We start from the raw sequence: 17,467 nt of genomic DNA, 5'->3' as shown, positions 1-17,467 counted from the left end.
CACAGGCCGAGGTCGAGGTGGAGGAGTAGTGGCAATTTTTCACTCAAGCTTACCAATAAATCCTAGACTTAAACATAGGTATAACTCATTTGAGAGCCTTACACTTAGCCTTTTACACCCAAGCTGGAAAACTCAAAAAGCACTATTATTTGTTATCGGGTACTGTTCTCTAGTCACTTATTAAGAGTTTTTGATGGAATTTTCAGATTTTTTATCCGATTTAGTGCTTAGTACAGATAAAGTCATTATAGTGGGTGAATTTAACATTCATGTAGATGCTGACAGTAACTGCCTTAGCACTTTGTTAAATTCATTATTAGATTCAATTGTTTTTCCCCAAAATAAACCCACTCATCGTTTTCATCACACCTTAGACCTTCACCTTACGTATGGAATTGAGGCGGATAATCAAAAAATATTTCCTCACAACTCTCATCTGTCTGAGCATTTTCTGATAACATTTGAATTTAAAATAATGGACTATACAGCAGTTATGGAAAAATTCCACTATAGCAGGTGATTAAATGAAAAAGCTGTAAACAAATTTAAATAAATAATAATTTCATCATTTGCTTCACCATATGTCAATACAATTTAAAGTAGCCACCTTAATGTTACTCCTGCACAAGTTGATTATATTGTTAGTGAGGAAGATTTTACCGCAGCCTCACTACGTTCAATAGTCGATAGTGTTGCCCCTCTGAAAAAGAAGGCAGTAAACCAGAAGAGGTGGTCTCAATGGTATAGTTCGCAAACAAGCAACTTAAAAAAAGCCACACAAAGTTAGAAAGGAATTGGCGTTCCAGAAATTTAGTAGAATTTCATTTAGCCTGGAAAATCAGTTTAAAAACGTGATGCCAGAACAGCATATTATTCATCATTAATAGAAGAAAATCTTCTGTTCGGTTTCTGTTCAGCACTATAGTCAGGCTGACTAAGAGCCATAGTTCTGTTGAGCCTTGTATTCTCTTAACTCTAAGCAGCAATGACTTGAATGAAATTGTAGCTAATAGAGAAAGAATTCACCAGATGCTCCCCCCAAATATTACAGATAGATCTTCACGTACAACATTGCTAGACACATCAATAAGGCCCCAATCCCTCATAGAATGCTTTACATCCATTGATCTCGCTGAGCTCACTTCAATTATTACCTCATCTAAACCAACAACCTGTCTGCAAGACCCTATTCCAACTAAACTGCTCAAGGAAGCTTTACCCTTAATAGATACGTTCCTATTAGATATCGTCAATCTATCTTTAGAAACAGGCTATGTACCACAGGCCTATAAGGTAGCTGTAATTTAATGACTACTTAAAAAACCTTAAAGGTGGAATGGGAGGCAAACCCTTTAGCTATCAAGCTCCTCTCCTGTGGAACCAGCTCACAGTAGGTTTCTTCAGGAGGTTTCTTCCATTAAAAGGAGTTTTTCCTCTCCAGTGTTGCCTAGGGTTTGCTCAAGGGGGAATTGTTGGCATCTCTCCATACATCTTTATAGTCTTGATTTTATTCTGTAAAGTGCCTTGAGATGACTTTGTTTTGAATTGGCGCTATATAAATAAAGTTGAATTGAATTGAAAAGATGATGGGAGCATTTTTGCAACATGTAAATTGTGTGCAGGTATTGGTGAGATTCTTTTCACTGCATAAAATAAGGCCTCAAACCTCTAGAAACACTTATTGAAACAGCACAACAATGTAAAGCTCCTGAATAGAAACCCCAACAAAGATGATCGCTCTGTAGCTGTGGAGGTCAGTTGCAGCCCTAAAATTGGCTAACCTACTAAAAGCAGACAATAAGATCCAGTAATGTTGCTGCATTCTCTGAGCCAGAGCTCAATTACAATGGAAAACCTGTCATCTGATATGTTAGGAAACAACACAAAAGCCAACATCTATGATGGAACTACACCTTTTCGTAATAGCTAAGTTGTCTTAAATGAAACTTGGAATGATCCTAATCATCACCCTCTAAGCACAGCATAAGTCTTCTTTGGCTTATGTGTAAACACTTCCATTTGTTTTACCTTATTTTTACAACGGAATCAATATGAATGTTAGTCTGTGACTCAAACCTTCTTTGTATTAACTTTGTATTATGTATTATTATTATGTTCCCAGCTGTTCCCAGCTGAATAATACAGAACATATGCAGTGTAGTCTACTGAGTGTGTCAACTGGTTTAATTAAGATCCTCATAGTAGGTCTTGCGTGTCAAAGACAGCTGCGTGCAGAAACGTTTTTGTTTTTTTACAGTAATTCAACAGAAAATCTAAAAAAAGTGCAGTTGGAGAGTCCAGAATGTATTTGTTATCTCTAGGAATATTTACTGGTGTATTATGTATTTTGTTATCTATTGTGTAGTCACTGATTGAAAGAGTGTAAAAGTACAAGTTGCGTTGTTTGAGGGATAAATATACTTAAGAGCACCTTGCAAACAGAAATCTGGTTCGTTATTGCCTAAAGAGTTAACCAGAAGGTAGGAAACAGTACTCTGAATACAGGGAATGGGAGCTTATATAGGACAGACTGGACTTTGTTTAGTAGCTTTCTTGTAAAGAGGTCTGACAGACTGCTTAACTAAGTACCTATGATTTTACTGCTGACTCTGATCATCCCATTTGATGATTTTCTTTTTATTTAACACTGGATTCCCGACTGAATCAATGTTGCTGACTTTCATTACACAGTATGTTTTTGTGTAGGAAAAATGGCAGTTTGTTGTTGATAATGACGGCTAAATATTCAACGGATATGACAGAACCCGGTACATTAGCTATAATAAATACAAGTTCTTGGTTTTAGATAGATTTAACTTGAGAGAGGATTCATGGCACCTTTTTAAAAAGTCAAACACCACATGACCATGAGGAGTTTCATTACTGTTCAGCATACTGCCCATGCACAACATTGGACACAGTATGAGTAACCTGCAGATCTGTGAATCATAGATACAGTTTTGTAGAAACATATGCCATCCAAATGACATCTTCGTTACACAAGACCTTGTTGTGTGTCATCGACACAAGGCCAAACCATTTAAAGACAAAGGTTCAACAACGAAGTTGTGGAACTGTTAAGCAGCTAAATTCCTATATCAAGGAAAAATAGAAAAAAGTTTTGCCCTCAAAATTAAAGTAGTTTGTCTTATCAGTTCCTGTGAGTGTCTTTAAGAGAGATCATTAAGAAATGACACAACTCAGAGGTAAACAGGTCTCTGTCCCAATTGTTTTGAGATTGTTTTAAGAAGTTCAGAGGAATAAAGGACCCCACAAGCTCGGCAATGTGGTGAGGAATTTATTATATGGTATTTAATGTGACAAGATAAGTGTGGTGAGGAGCTTTGCCTACCCGGGTGGTGGAGCGGCTTCTGTGGGGAGAAGAGCGAGGGCAGGGAGGGCTGCTGGACGCTCCTAATAAAACAGAGCACAGGATTAATCAGAGTCGCACTAGAGGAAATGTTGGCAAAAATGTAGAACATAACGAATTAATACTCAAGGAGGTGGATGATGTAGAGGAGGGCTGACTGGGGGCAAAGACAACCAGCAGTGTGTCGCCAATGAGATCTCATTGTTTCATTTCAAATTCAATATGTTGGTGTACAGAGGACAAATGTTTGTCATTGTTTAAATATTTATGACCTGACCGTAAATGTAACAAAAAATCCACTTTTACTTTCCTCTTATAAAATAATTGACAGGCACCCACATGATCACTGGAGTGGGCCTTGAAGAGATGTTTCTTATGTAGCCTTAAGTGATGAGCAACAAATGCATAGTCTTTCCTCAGTGCTAAGATGAACTATTGAAAATTGTCTTTGTTTATAAGGATTCAACCTTTCAAATTAATTATCTTATCAAAGTTGCAGCCTTCTTAGTGTCCATTTCCTTTTTTCCAGCATTTCTTCACTTGTGACTGTTCAGAGAATTACTGTCCTGGAAAACATTATGAGGGAATTTTATACTAACAAGACTTACTAACTTTGGAAGACATACTCATGCCTTGATTACCTTATTATCTTTAAAAACATATTTGAATACATTTTTGCACCGATTGTGGATTTTACCAGACTCACTCAAGATCAATACTTGACCGCTTCAAAAATAACAAATAACCATTGAAAGAAACAATTCCCTCATTGTTCAAAAAGGAACATAAGACAGAGCAGAGAACGCTGTGAAATTCCTTCATTGGAATGGCATTACTGATAATTGAACCTTGAGGAATGTCTGGTATGTGAAAGACTCCCCAGGCACTGAGGTATACATAACTCATTTGCTGGCACAAGGACTTTCCTGCCGTGGAATGGTGGAGGGTTTGTTTTTGTCCTGATTAAGGAAATTAATTGGGTTAAAGGTATTATATGCAATACTTTGTTGAATATAATACCTGTATGGGGCAATTTGAGATAAAAAACATCTCCAGTTGTGTGAAAAAGATCACTGAGGATGTCCCCAGAACTCTGGCATCTTGTCTGAATATTCAATAAAAAGGCCCATTTCAGTTAGCAGGAATACATTTTTGAGTTTTTGAGCAACCTGTTTGAATTGTATTCAGACAAACAGGTATTTTTGTAAATAAAACACAATGTAGCTTATGTAGTTAATGTGTGTGTATGTGTGTCTGAAATGTCTGCATAAAATAACGAATTACTAATTTGCATTGTGCCCACAGAGTAGGAGTATATATATATATATATATATATATATATATATATATATATATATATATATTCATAAATGTGCAGGTAGTCTTCTCCACATCCCAAAATGAACATTACACTACTTTTCATACATTATACATTCATAGTTACAAACAGATCAGTACAAAATATTAGTGAAAATATTATATGTGAGAGCAAGGTGTCCCTCACAGGGGTATCTATAAGGATTTGTTAATAATGGGGACCCAAAAATGTGCCAGACACAAACTGCTCAGTGTAGAAATAGTTCATTGAGAAGACGTTGAGAAGCAGGTGAATAGATGTATTTGGTTAGAGAACTTGCAGGGGTTCCTCCATCTCACTAGATGGTACTGTTGCTAATATCTACAGAAGAGTAGACAGACAAGTCAACCGGACAATGAAGTTTGTCTTCACTTGAATCAGATTGTCTAGATAGGAGGTCAACTTTACAATTCTTAGAATTAGGGCAGTAAACAAGTTCTCATTGAACTCATTGCCTGGAGTTGAGGTTGCACCCTGTAGATACTCTAGGTCTTGTGATCAGTCAATACAACAAAGGGATGCTTATATCCTATATCATAGTTCTTCGCAGAAGAAGACAAGCCGTAAGAAAAGAAAGCACAGGGATGAGTTTTGTTCTAATGTTTAGAATGTTGAGGGAGAACATCCCCTACTTCTGTGTCTAAGGAGTCAACATTAACAATGAATTGTTTTTTCTACATCAGGTCAGGATGGGTGCCAATGGGAAGTGTTTTTTTAGGGTTGTGAGTAGGACAGAAACCTCAGAGAGATGAGCTAATAGTGTTGGGCTACAATGTAGCTATATCCTCTAATGAACATTCTATAGAAGTAAAACCCAGGAATCTCTGAAGCAGTTTTTAGTTTTCAGGGGTTGGTCAGTTCTTAACCACCTCCACTTTGGCAGGATCCATTGAAATGTTGCCAATGGATAGGACAAAACCGGGGAAGGAAACAGTGGTTGCATAAAACTCAGGCTTCTCTGCCCTCACGAAGAGCCTATTCATGAGGAGGCCCTGGAGGACTACTCGCATATACTGGACATGTTTGGTCTCAGAAGATCAGGATATAATCAGAATACTCACAAATTTGTTCAGCATATCTCCCAAAACATGTGAGTGTTTTACTGTGACACCTTAGTTGATGCGTGTACCAAGATAGTTATACCCCTTACTGCTTAAATTTGCTTTCCCACAAAATGCCTTTTTTCATTTTTGTCAAGAATACCAACTTCTAAAAAGCACAAATTTTGTCATACTTAGATTTACTATCATACTAGAGTTCAAAATGTTTCCAGATGTGCAATTTGTTCCTGTAATCCCTTAACTATGTCTGCTATATCAGTCATAACTTCATCAGTCTCCCCTCACACATGATTTCAGTTGCAGTTGAAAATACGTGGACTTACAAGCAATTAAAGCTTTAAACAAACACCCTTCTGAATAAGAGTCAAAGACAAAATGCAAATGCTGGACACTGTCAAAATCTGTCAAAAGTGTTCTCTGTTATATAACAAGATCACTCCGCATTTCTTCCTAGCAAACAAGACTCATTTTCAATCATCCATAATTTTACCCCCCAACCTGTCGTTAGTGTAAAAGGCTAATTATGGCAGCATGTTGTGTTGTGTAAACAGAGAAAATCTTAGATACAAAATTAGTTTTATGACATGATGACAGTTTCACTGGAAAACCCCTTTTAGTACCAAGCATTTCCCTTTCTAACTTCCTTATTTGTAGGCCTGAAATCTGTCAAAAAAGTAAACTCCCCATTGAGATTTTCTGGCCTTTTAAATCATTTCATCACCATAGTTAATACTGAAATAAAGTTACTTGACACTTTCTCCTACAGTGGTTCCATCATGTTGACATTTAAGTGTTGTGTGCATAGCTCAACAACCACTGGATGAATAATCATGAAATGATTAAATCAATCAATGTTCCCTTAGGGAGTAACTGTACAACCTTTGGTGATTCCTTTACATTTCATCATCAAAAACTGAGAAATGTGTAAAATGAGCGAGAGAAATGGCCCACTGTAGTTATATTTAATCATCCTTTCCTCCTGTCCGCCCCTCCGAAGCTAAGTTCAGTCCCACAGCTCGGCCCTTCACTTTCAGTTTAGATTTAAAATTTTGTTAAACATATCAAAAGCTTTAAGAAATTTAAAAACTTTAGAATACAAAAAATAACACTGGCTGTTATTATTATATATGTTTTAGAAAAAGATTATAAAATAATAAATGCAGATGTTTCATAGGGGTTAACTACCTGTCAGCACGTACAGTCTTTAAAATCAGGTCCACCTTTACCAACAGTGACCTTTGACCCTTATTCTTAATTAGTTCGTGAACAAGTTTTGCCATATTTCCCATAAGCAATAATATTTAAAATACATGGTTTTCTTTTACTTTGTTACTTTGGGTAAAATGTTGATAATCTGCTTAGTACCTTTTCTTGAGTAAAATATTTTAAGTGACACTTGTGGTTGAGGACTTTATAGGCAAGTACTTAGTTTGTATTGAGTTTGTGTACTTTTACCACCTCTGCACATAGTGTATAACATTTTGTTGTGTATGGGGCTGGTTAACTGTAGACTGCTCAGAGTGTCCCAAGTCATCTATGACATTGTTGAGACACCTAACATAGTTGTTGGGACTGATAAGTGTAGGTATGCATCTGTCAGAAGTAACTCTGCACACAAAAGAGTTATTTACTTAGACCTAAAGAATGTTATTATAGAAAAATGTGGTAGGACTCAAGTAAAAGTGGTAATAGCCCACTTTCCTAAAAAATGTGCCCACTAAAATTAGCCTACCACATTGAATGAAAGTACTGAGTACCTGCTCTTAAAGTATTGAGTATGATTACTGCAGTAAGAAAATGATTTATCTGATTGTTTTAAACACTGATCAACATGATGCTGTTGATAGCTTGAATGTACAAGTCTACTCAATAGATTAGATTTTAAGTTTGATTAATGTATTGTTTCAAAGAGAAAACCACTTCGAAAACCTTATTTCTATTTACTGTAAAGACTCATTGGTTCATCAGTTCACTTCTATTATTTACTATTTCATCCTTTAATTGGTAGCATTTAGAATTAAAATGCTGGAGGCCACAATCATGTATCACTAGCCTACCTCAGATTATACTTAAGATCAAAAGATCCAATAAAGTTGCTTGTAATGTTGTTTTACTGTCCATTCAAAATTGTAATCTCCTAACTCTAAATGTAAATTAGAAATGTAAATTAGTAAATTAAAAATTTGATAATTGCAGGTCATAGCAACTTCCCTATGAATGTTGATTTGTGTTACTGAATTTTGTGGTTACTTTTGAGACTCTAGCTGTATCCCACTTTACCAATTGCATCTGGGGTAGGCTCCAGACTCCTGCAACCCTGCAGCGGTTAAAGATAATGCATGGATGGAAAAAGTTAAATATCAAATATACAAGTAAACCTTAAAGCTCAACACATGTAAAAAAAGAAAGTTATCAGAAAAGAAAAGGAAACAAAAACAAAGAAATGAGTTTCAAGTACAGAAAACAAAACAAAACAGAAATTGTATATTGTATTTTTTTTATGGTATATTATTGGTGGTGCCCACAGGTGGAGATGGTTAACAAATACACTACTAACCTTTAAACACAGTACATTTGCTTAAAATGTTAGAATCATTTGATTAAATGATTATGTTGTGGTTATACATATTAACAAGGACAACTATAGTATAGTGTGTAGTATTACTAATTACTTACTAATTAAACTAATTAAATTGTACAGATATTGTTAATAAAAATTAAAATCACGAGTTCATGTTTAATTTATTTCACAATTTGACTTTGTTAATAGTTTAACCCAACATAATAAAAAAACCTCAATCTCCATGGTCACGCCAACGCAGACAAGAACAGTCTTATCTACCAAGGGGCGGGGAACATTGATGGTTTTAGCATGATTTCGGCCAATCAATCTGTGTAGTTATTTAAAGGAGCTGACATCAGTGTGAAGTGCAAATCATTGTTTTTACAACATACATTCTCAAATTATGCTGACGTAAACTACATGAGTAATAGGATTGATGATAGAGAATATTTTTATCTTTAACAGTGATTCCCAGATGAAACACACCACCCAAGTTGTCAGGGCGGGATTCTTTTTCCTTGTCTGATGCAATTAATTCGTAATGGGAAACATAAACGAATCTCCCATAAAAAACCTGCTGGCCTTTATTTAAATAAACACCAAATATAAAGTGGGTGTTATGGAGCGGTCGGTCACAGTCAAATCTTTATTCGTGGACAAGATGAAATGGGTCTTTCTGCAAAAGGTAATGATAACTGTGAAGCAGAGGTATCGCACTTCGCTCAGAAGAAGTTTCATGTACCCACAGCCTGGTGTTCTTTTGAAACTTTGTTTTATTTTTAAATGTTTATAGATTTTCCTGCTGGTCTTCTATATCCAGTTTTCTTCAATTCCTGCTGCTAAGCCATTGAAATGCATCAGCGAGACCGAGGTGAAAAACCGCACCGACAAGTTTCTGCGGAAAGGCTGGGACAGGCTGAGGAACTCCCAACTCCGGCAGCCAGCGCCGCCGGACACGCGCAAGTGCGCACAAATTGCCAAAGAAATGTACGGTAACGTGAACAACAGATCCCTGTCACCGTGGAAGTACGAGTAAGTGAATTAATTATCAATCTAAATTAATTCCGATTTTTATGTTGGTTTATCTGACGGTAATGTGGAGGTGATTATAATCGCTTTATGTTCTGACGCCTAAAAGAGAAACATTTGTTAGTTGATTATCTATTGATTGAAATATATGTATGATTATATATATTTATACGAATATATAATCGTATTATATATTTATAAGACTCTACATTTGCAAAAGCAATCATGAACTAGCTGTAACAAAGCTCTCATGTGGATCAAAGTAGGCTTCAACGTCAAAGGCGCTGATTTGTAGTCAAGTTGAAGTATATGGAATTGAACTACTCCAGTAAAATACAAAATGGTACTTGAGTAAATATGCTTGGCTACCATCCCTGATTCTAATTTGCAAAAACTCCACTGGTTCTGTCTTCTCAAATCTGAATATTTAATTCAGCCTGGAAAATGAAGTAGACTTCACTAAACAAAGTGGAATAGATGGAGAAAATAGACACTTCTTCACAGAAGACAGGAGTGTGTAGTGGACATTGACAGACCAGTTTCATCAGTAATGAAATAAAAGTATTTTTAAACTTGTCAGCTTTCAGTTTGTGACACTAAGACTTCCTAACCCATCTTCATCCAGGTGTGTGTGTGTGTGTGTGTGTGTATGTGTGTGTGTGTGTGGCTGAAAATGTAAAAACCTGACTCAATCAGAGTTTCTGTTGTTTCTCTTTGTCTGCTTCAGGCTAAACCTCAATGACAGCAGGTACCCTCAGATTATCTATTTCGCAAAGTGCCTTTGTGAGGGGTGCATCATCAATGGGCGTGAAGACAAGACATACAACTCTGTGCTTGTGTTTGTTCAGTTGGTGGTCATGGAGAAGACCGCCTGCCGTACAGATCCAAAGACATACGAGGTCAAAAGGAACGCTATCGATGTCCCAGTGGCTTGCACTTGCGTTGTGCCCAAGTATGCTAAGAAATAAGAGAAAATATTCTAATCTCACATTAACATCAGTGCTTTTTTTCTCAAGTTAACTAACATCATAATCTATCTTGTAGCTTGAGTTTCTCAACATAATAATGCAAATGTTAAGTAAATGCTTAGATTGTTACATAATAGCACAGTGGTTACTGTAGATTTATTTTCACGGTCTTGGTAGTTTCAAGGTTGAGCCATAGACAGTGTTTCCCCAAGAATTTGCTTATACCTAAAGTGGTGGTTGACTGGGCAGAGGGAGGACAGAGGGGGACACAATAGACCACCACAGCAAATTTGCATTTGTGCAGTATTGCACAATATTTTTGCCAAAGTTGCTAAATGTAAATTAAACAAATATTGACACTGATACTGATATTGGTGCCACATGTTTCATGGTATTTACCTGACACCTGCATACTTCAAATAGATTACTGAAGGTAGTAAAGTTTGTTTTGTTTTTTATTTATTTATTTTTTATTGATAGGATGTTACAATGTAAACTGGGAGATTCTGAAAGTGATAAAAGATCAGCTGATGGTTTTACTAAAGAAGTTGTCTGGTGGTTTTCACAAAGCTCCACCAATGGCAGATAGCAAACACTTTGTAAAGCTCGTATCATTTGTCCTGTCATCAATTTAAATCATAGATTAATATCACTGACAGGTGAGCTGAGCTGCTGTTTGAAATGTTAAAAAGCAAATAAGTCATCTACAGGTGTGGTAGAGTGAGGAGAAGTAGTCCTCTAGATGCTTGATTGTGGAAAATGTCTTTGTTTGGAATAGTCCAGAAAAAAAGGACCAAACATACTTGGGCAGCTGTACAGTAGTTCAAATAAGATTCATTCATAGCATTCATGATTGAGCCTCTGGGCTCTTCAATAGTGCCACCACAAGGTTAATACCTGTGGTATTTGGTGAACTACTGATCTAAATTGTTTTTAGCTGTAAAAATACTGTGAAGTTTTAAACCCCTGTCTGAGTATTACACTGTGCCATGTACATATTATATAAAGTAAGCATCATTAAAATAAATGTCAGGATCCCTTTAGTATTTATTTTTAATATTGGGTTTACATTTACATTTATTTACACTTGTAGCATTTAGCAGACTCTTTTAATACAAAACACAATACAAAATATGATCAGCACATTGAGTTGGGTTGCATATTCAGAAAGGTAGAATCTGATCTTTCTAATGTCGCAGACATCTCTAATTGATCCTAAGCTTGGTTTTATTGTTTATTGCTTTTATTTTATGTATTGTTGAAGCTATATGTTTTTACATTGTTTTGTAACCTTTGACCTTGAGTGTGTACGTCTATTATTCGTAATTATATGTGAGAGCATCACGTTATACATCCAGTTATAAAATTATACATCCACTGAATCACACTGATGGTTCACTGTCCATCAAAGTTTTAGCTTCCTTTTTTGTTTTGTGACCTGTGAAAAGCATTGACACACTCCTTGCACTTTTACAGTGTTTTTTCAAAGTAAAGGGTCTCATTTATTTTTTGAATCATTCATCATTGTCTTTTGTACTGTAACTGTATCACCTTACCTCCAATTAAATTATAGCCAAGCAATTGGATTTTATTCTCTTGTATTATGTTTATGTATGAGCTGTAGTAGTTTTGTCACAAACGTACTTTATTAATGACACAGTAGATATTGTTTGACAAATCCGTTACATTTATGCACACAACGGCTTGGTTATGGATAGGTTTGGGATAGAATTCTACTTCATTAAAGGTAGAGATGACTGTGGGGTTAGAGTTAAGGGTTAATGATTCATGATTGTGTCCCTTTCTGGATGTTGTGGTTTCATGGGTGAGGTATTCTTTTGGCAACTTTTTTTCCAAAGGACAATATCAGTCAGTTTTGTAGCATTTAGGTGCAGTGCAAAAAAATGCCACATGGTGTCGTTGCATTACAACAGGAAGCTGTGATAAAAAATGAATATTTTCCCGACTTTTTTATAGTAACGTTTACAGTGTTATGTCAGTTGTTGTTTCAGCTGATATTAGTGAGACCATGACAATCCACAATTATTCTTTTATTCAATTATAATTACTCAATTATAAACAACAGCTTCCTGTATTTTTATTTGTAGACAAGCTGCTTGAAAAATTAGCAATTAGCATAAACATTAAAATTCTTGGAAAAGTGTATATCTTAATTTATAGAAACAAGTAAAGATCTGTTGATTTACAACATAAAAGCACTTATGAAACTACCTCTGTTTATTTACCCATTATAAGCAATATACAGTTGTTATACTATTTATGTTTTTCTATCTTTAAACTAGTTGTTCGATGCAAACACTGCTGCTTGCTGAATAACCTGTTGGGCAACAAAAACAGCCTCCAGTAAGATTTCTGAGAATAATTTGCATTTTTCTTACTTCATTTTTAATTTTAATTGTGGAGCACTGTAATGTTTGTCAATTTAATTCAAATTAATTTCTACTTTATTTCTACCATTTACAACAATAACAAAGTTGCCATTTGATGTGTTGTGCTGGTGTTAAACTAAAACCAATTTTTACCTGCAGACACTTGGTCGGTCAGATTTAAAACCAGAATCACAATGACAAAATACCCTTTATTTATCAGTTAACATTAAAATACATAAAACACACACAAAATCCTTTTGGCTTGTATCATTTCTATAAAGCATAACTTATAAAACAATATTTTTAATAATATTTTTTTATTGGTTTTCCCTTTGCTTCAGCAGACTGTACATTGACTTCAGATAACCTATAGCATACATTTTTTTTTCACAGTACAAAGATTGTGGATTTTCACTTACATTAAATACATTAGGAAGTGATAAGTAATTTACAGCAACACAAAAACTTGTTATTTTTCAAATTTAAGGCATATAGTGAACTTGTCTTTTAGTGTTTACATCCAACATTCAGACCCAGATTTGAGACACTCAAAAAAACTGACAGTAATACCTCCAGCTGGATTCATGTTGCTAGTTCAAATAAGATTATTCAGATAAGATCGGGACATACTATTTTCAACCCTATTCATCTAATCCTACTTGTCAAATAGGGCAAAAAGGCATATAGTTCCAACACCATTCCGGTTCTTGTGACATGTTGTAACACGTCTTGCAAAGACAATGGGGAAGGAGAAGAGGGTTCTTTTTTGCCTCAAGATTGTATAAAAACTGAACTAATCTACAGGAAGAAATTATGAAACTGTGCAATGTACATTCATTGTATTTCAGTACTGACAATAGTTGTAACATTTAGGCCCTTATCTGTTTGGGCATGGTAGCTGCATGCCTAATGTTCACTCGGTTTAACTAAATTAGTTTGTCTACCTCAGCTACTCATTAACAATGGTACTCTACAGCTTCTTGTTGTGAGCTCTTGTTACATAAATAAATGTTCTTGTGTTGCAACCCCTTACGTCCCTGTAACACCATTCACCATACATGAGAGTCTAGGATGTCTCATTCCGTAACATCTGTGTAGTCACTGACTGTGTAACAAATGGGGTGGGTGCGGTAACCTGAGAACAGAGTCCTTCAATCTTTCATGATCCTGGTGTGACTGAATTTGTTGTTCTCTCCAAAACGTTCATATACCTCTCAAATTGACAGTGTCATGTTGATAATTTAACCCTTTTTTCCTTCTTTACCATTTTTAAAGGATATTCGGTACATTTGGAGATATGTTTGAGAAACTCTGACATAAAGATTTAGGAAGAAAATTCCTAAAATGTAGTCAAATTATGTGCATATTTTACCCTTTTAACCTCTTATTTTTTGCCTAGGATTTAAAAATGTGCACATTTACTACATTTCTTATTCTAATATTCTTAGCTGCACTAGAATAAGGTATTTGATGGCTAGAACAGTATCTAGTTTTGAGCTACAGAGTAACAGGATGAGTTTAGCACATGTTTAACACTTACCAGGAATTAGATATTTGTATTTTTTTTATAAATATAATTAATGGAAACTACCAAAAAACAGACAAAAAAACAGTAATGCAGATCAGCAGTATTTGCCGGGTTTTGTGAAGTCTTGCCAAATCCACATACGATCATAGTTTTTAAAAGTTGTGGTGGCTATAAGCCTGGAGTAAGCACAACGACTGTATGTCACAGGAAAGACATGAAAATAATCCCAGTGTGGGGGGTCAGTGGGGGGGATGCCCAGGTATTGCATACACAACCCTAAATACACGTCCTCAATGTAAAGGGCTTTAATATGTTTGGATGCCTTAACAAGTTTTTTAGGCAGGTCCAAAGAAACAATGTAGCCCAGACCCAAAGCATAACGTGGGTACTGTGAGTCTGGGTAAAGCTCTTCAGGTACGTACCACTTAGATGTGTGATCTCTCAGGACTGCACCTCCTCTTGCCACGAGTCCTGTCATGTAGTTTGTCTTTGGAGCATTTAACAGTAAATTGATGAGATTGGGCACGTTTAAAAACATGTCCGAGTCAATCTTCATGGCATAAGAAGCCTCAGAGCAATAGGAGTCTAGCCACTCTAACATCACCATTGTCTTGATGGTAAGGTTCTTGTAGCAGTCAAGAAAGTTGCTCTGGATCAGGTCCTGATGCTCTTTGCTCTCCTGCAGCAGCTGCTGTTGGAGCCCCTCTGCTCCCTCTCCAGTTTGCTGCCCCAACAGGAAAAACAGCTTTACCACTTTGCCCTGTATCACGCTTTCAGCTCCCCAGGTGTTACGGATGATGTCACGATGAAGCCTGTTATTAGGTGCCAAAGGAACCATCAGAACCAGGAACGGCGTCTCCTGCTCACATTTCTGTGGCTCGTTTATACTAAAGTGATACTCATAGGGGTATTCCACTAAATATGGTCCTGGAGATACATAAGGGGCCGGTGTTGGTGGCATCATTTTGCTTTGTGTTGTCTGCTGAGTCACCATAATAACTAAACCATTTCCAGTCCGGGTAGTTTTATTCATGTTTGTCTCCTCTTGGGATGTGAAATTCGTCTGATGAAACATAGAAAGGTTCGCTTTATTGGAATTTGGAACATCCGTTTTCACTCCAGCATTGCTGCTGCTGCCGTTTTTCGTATTGGCAGAAGCATCATTTGGGAATCGAATCCACCATTTAGGGTTCCATACCGGTGTCATTTCCTCCAAGTTTATGTTGAAAAATAACAAAACTACTGTTGACAGCAGAACGAAGAAAACGCAGAGACGCCGTAAGAATCTACACCAACTCATACTTTTTGCCAGTTTGACACCATCCTTCATTTCCTGACTGAGAAGAGATAAGACCGTGTGACAGGTCAGAACGGAGAGTTAAATCGATTATCAACATGTATTATTTTAAATTACCATAGGTGTTTATTTAAAAAAAAAATACTATATAATAAAAACTACAAAATGTTACTGGCTAGCATAGGATATTAACTGAAGCACAGGTTCTCAAGGATTATAATACTTAAGGATTATTTCACAGGTACCACATAAAATGGTGCTTTAGCTTCTTATCTTTTTAAAATAAATGAAATTCTAACTATAAGGTTTTGATTACATTGAGCAGTGCCTTTCTTCCCTATTCTGTTTCCTCATTAAACAGTAATGTTGTATGAATCCAGAAAATAAAAGCGTTAAAAGCGTACATACCTTTGTCGTTTCTTGACAAAGCCACTTTCTACCATGATGATGTTCCTCTGCCTATAGATATAGGTGTCTGTCTTTTTCCATATGCAGCAGAAAAAAACCTACACCATGTTATTCCACTGAAAACTTAATAACAGGACCTGAGAGTCAGTTGCAGTTAAGGGAATGCTTTCCTGTCTGTCTCAGACTGGAGAAGCACAGAGAAATTATTCCGAATTTTTCCTGGATCATGTCTCTCTGTAACATGTTGTGATAGAAGCTACTCTAACTGACTAGCACTATGCCCTTCTTACCTGAACTAAAGCCACACCTGTGTTTGCTCCTCCCCCCTGGTTTGCAAGGATTTTTTTTTCCACAGCAAATGAAAAGGTGAAAATCCCCAGAGGCTTTAGAAACAGCTTTTCTTAGGTGAGTGGTTGCTCCTTTATCATATAAATGACACGTGTTGGTTGAATCAGAAGCATGTGTGTGAAAGAAAATTTTAAAAATGGCCTATAAATCATATGGATTTATTCTTACAAGTTACAGCTGTGCTCTCTACAAAGATTCAGGACTTGTTACCAAACCATTGGCTATTGTTATGCTTCACGTGTATTTTTTGTGGTAATTGTGGGCAATTGTAAAAATAATCCTCCTAATCAGTGGTTTGAAATTAGTCTTCTGCCTAGTCTTCTGGGTAAGAAAATATAATAAACGGTGTGCTTAGTTTATTTAAATTCGTTATTAAGCAGAGCACCGGGTACTTTGGACATGCATGATTGGTGACTCCATTCACAGCACCATGTGTCTATCTCTTTGTGTTGGCCCTGAGATAGACTAACGACTTGTGCAGGGTCTACCCTGCCTCTTGCCCTGTGACAGCTGAGATAGGCTCCAACTCCCTTTACTTTGAAAACCTGTGACATAATCAGCCTAATATAGCTATCTGACCAATCTGCACACTCTGTATTTGGTAACCTTGTCACCTACGCATCAACCTGATGTAAAGATGAAAACTTAAAGCTGCCACAATGCCTTTTTCCTTTTTTTGGAGTATGTTTACTCTTACCAAAACCGTATATATTCAAACCTTATTAAAACTGCAAGCAATACATACTAACAATCAAGTGAAAGTTGGCTGCATTACCAACTTTACCTGGCTACTAAAAAAAAAACATAGTCACAGGATCTTTTTTGAGCATAGGTGCTAAAGTTCTGCTCAAATAAGTCTCTGAATACAAGCAAACAGCTTTGACAAAAGGTGATTGTGTCACCTGCTCAGCTCATATAAAGACAGAATTATTGTCTTTGTAATTATAAGTTATTGTCTTGCCTGAAAACCCGCACAAACCACAGTTACAATTAAAATAAACACTGCTTATTATTTATTAATAGCAAACTCCAGTCCCTCACTACCTGTCTTTTGTGCAGGCTTGAGACAACAGCTCAGCCAACCTCGGCCAAGAGCATTATACAACCCAAGCCCAACACACTAGTGTCTTCAACCATGAACATCATCC

General features: G+C 36.3%; 2 protein-coding genes across 2 annotated transcripts; one reads left to right on the top strand and one right to left on the bottom strand.

Moving 5' to 3' along the window:
- Positions 1-8,756: 8,756 nt before the first annotated feature.
- Positions 8,757-12,250, top strand: LOC137114929 (interleukin-17C-like). The gene is made up of 3 exons (XM_067495395.1): positions 8,757-9,036; positions 9,145-9,383; positions 10,108-12,250. Exons 1-3 carry the CDS (start codon positions 8,971-8,973, stop codon positions 10,346-10,348), a joined length of 546 nt encoding a protein of 181 aa, XP_067351496.1. The 5' UTR covers positions 8,757-8,970; the 3' UTR covers positions 10,349-12,250.
- A 677-nt stretch (positions 12,251-12,927) lies between these two features.
- On the bottom strand, positions 12,928-16,251 carry LOC137114887 (beta-1,3-galactosyltransferase 2-like). The gene is made up of 2 exons (XM_067495392.1): positions 15,972-16,251; positions 12,928-15,603 (listed from the first exon to the last, which is right to left on the bottom strand). Exons 1-2 carry the CDS (start codon positions 16,004-16,006, stop codon positions 14,361-14,363), a joined length of 1,278 nt encoding a protein of 425 aa, XP_067351493.1. The 5' UTR covers positions 16,007-16,251; the 3' UTR covers positions 12,928-14,360.
- Between the last annotated feature and the right edge of the window lie 1,216 nt (positions 16,252-17,467).

The sequence above is a fragment of the Channa argus genome, chromosome 2 (genome assembly GCF_033026475.1).
Source record: "Channa argus isolate prfri chromosome 2, Channa argus male v1.0, whole genome shotgun sequence".
NCBI lineage: Eukaryota > Metazoa > Chordata > Actinopteri > Anabantiformes > Channidae > Channa > Channa argus.
The sequence above is the reverse complement of the archived record's forward strand: the minus strand, read 5'-3'. Positions and strand labels throughout refer to the sequence as shown.

Bases quoted from the DNA above. Each gene is read 5' to 3' on its own strand.
- LOC137114929 (XM_067495395.1), top strand. From the start codon at position 8,971: ATGGAGCGGTCGGTCACAGTCAAATCTTTATTCGTGGACAAGATGAAA. The intron at 9,037-9,144 runs GTAATGATAACT...AAATGTTTATAG, and splicing joins AATGGGTCTTTCTGCAAAAG to ATTTTCCTGCTGGTCTTCTA. The intron at 9,384-10,107 runs GTAAGTGAATTA...TGTCTGCTTCAG, and splicing joins CTGTCACCGTGGAAGTACGA to GCTAAACCTCAATGACAGCA.
- LOC137114887 (XM_067495392.1), bottom strand. From the start codon at position 16,006: ATGGTAGAAAGTGGCTTTGTCAAGAAACGACAAAG. The intron at 15,604-15,971 runs GTATGTACGCTT...ATCTCTTCTCAG, and splicing joins TTTGTCAAGAAACGACAAAG to TCAGGAAATGAAGGATGGTG.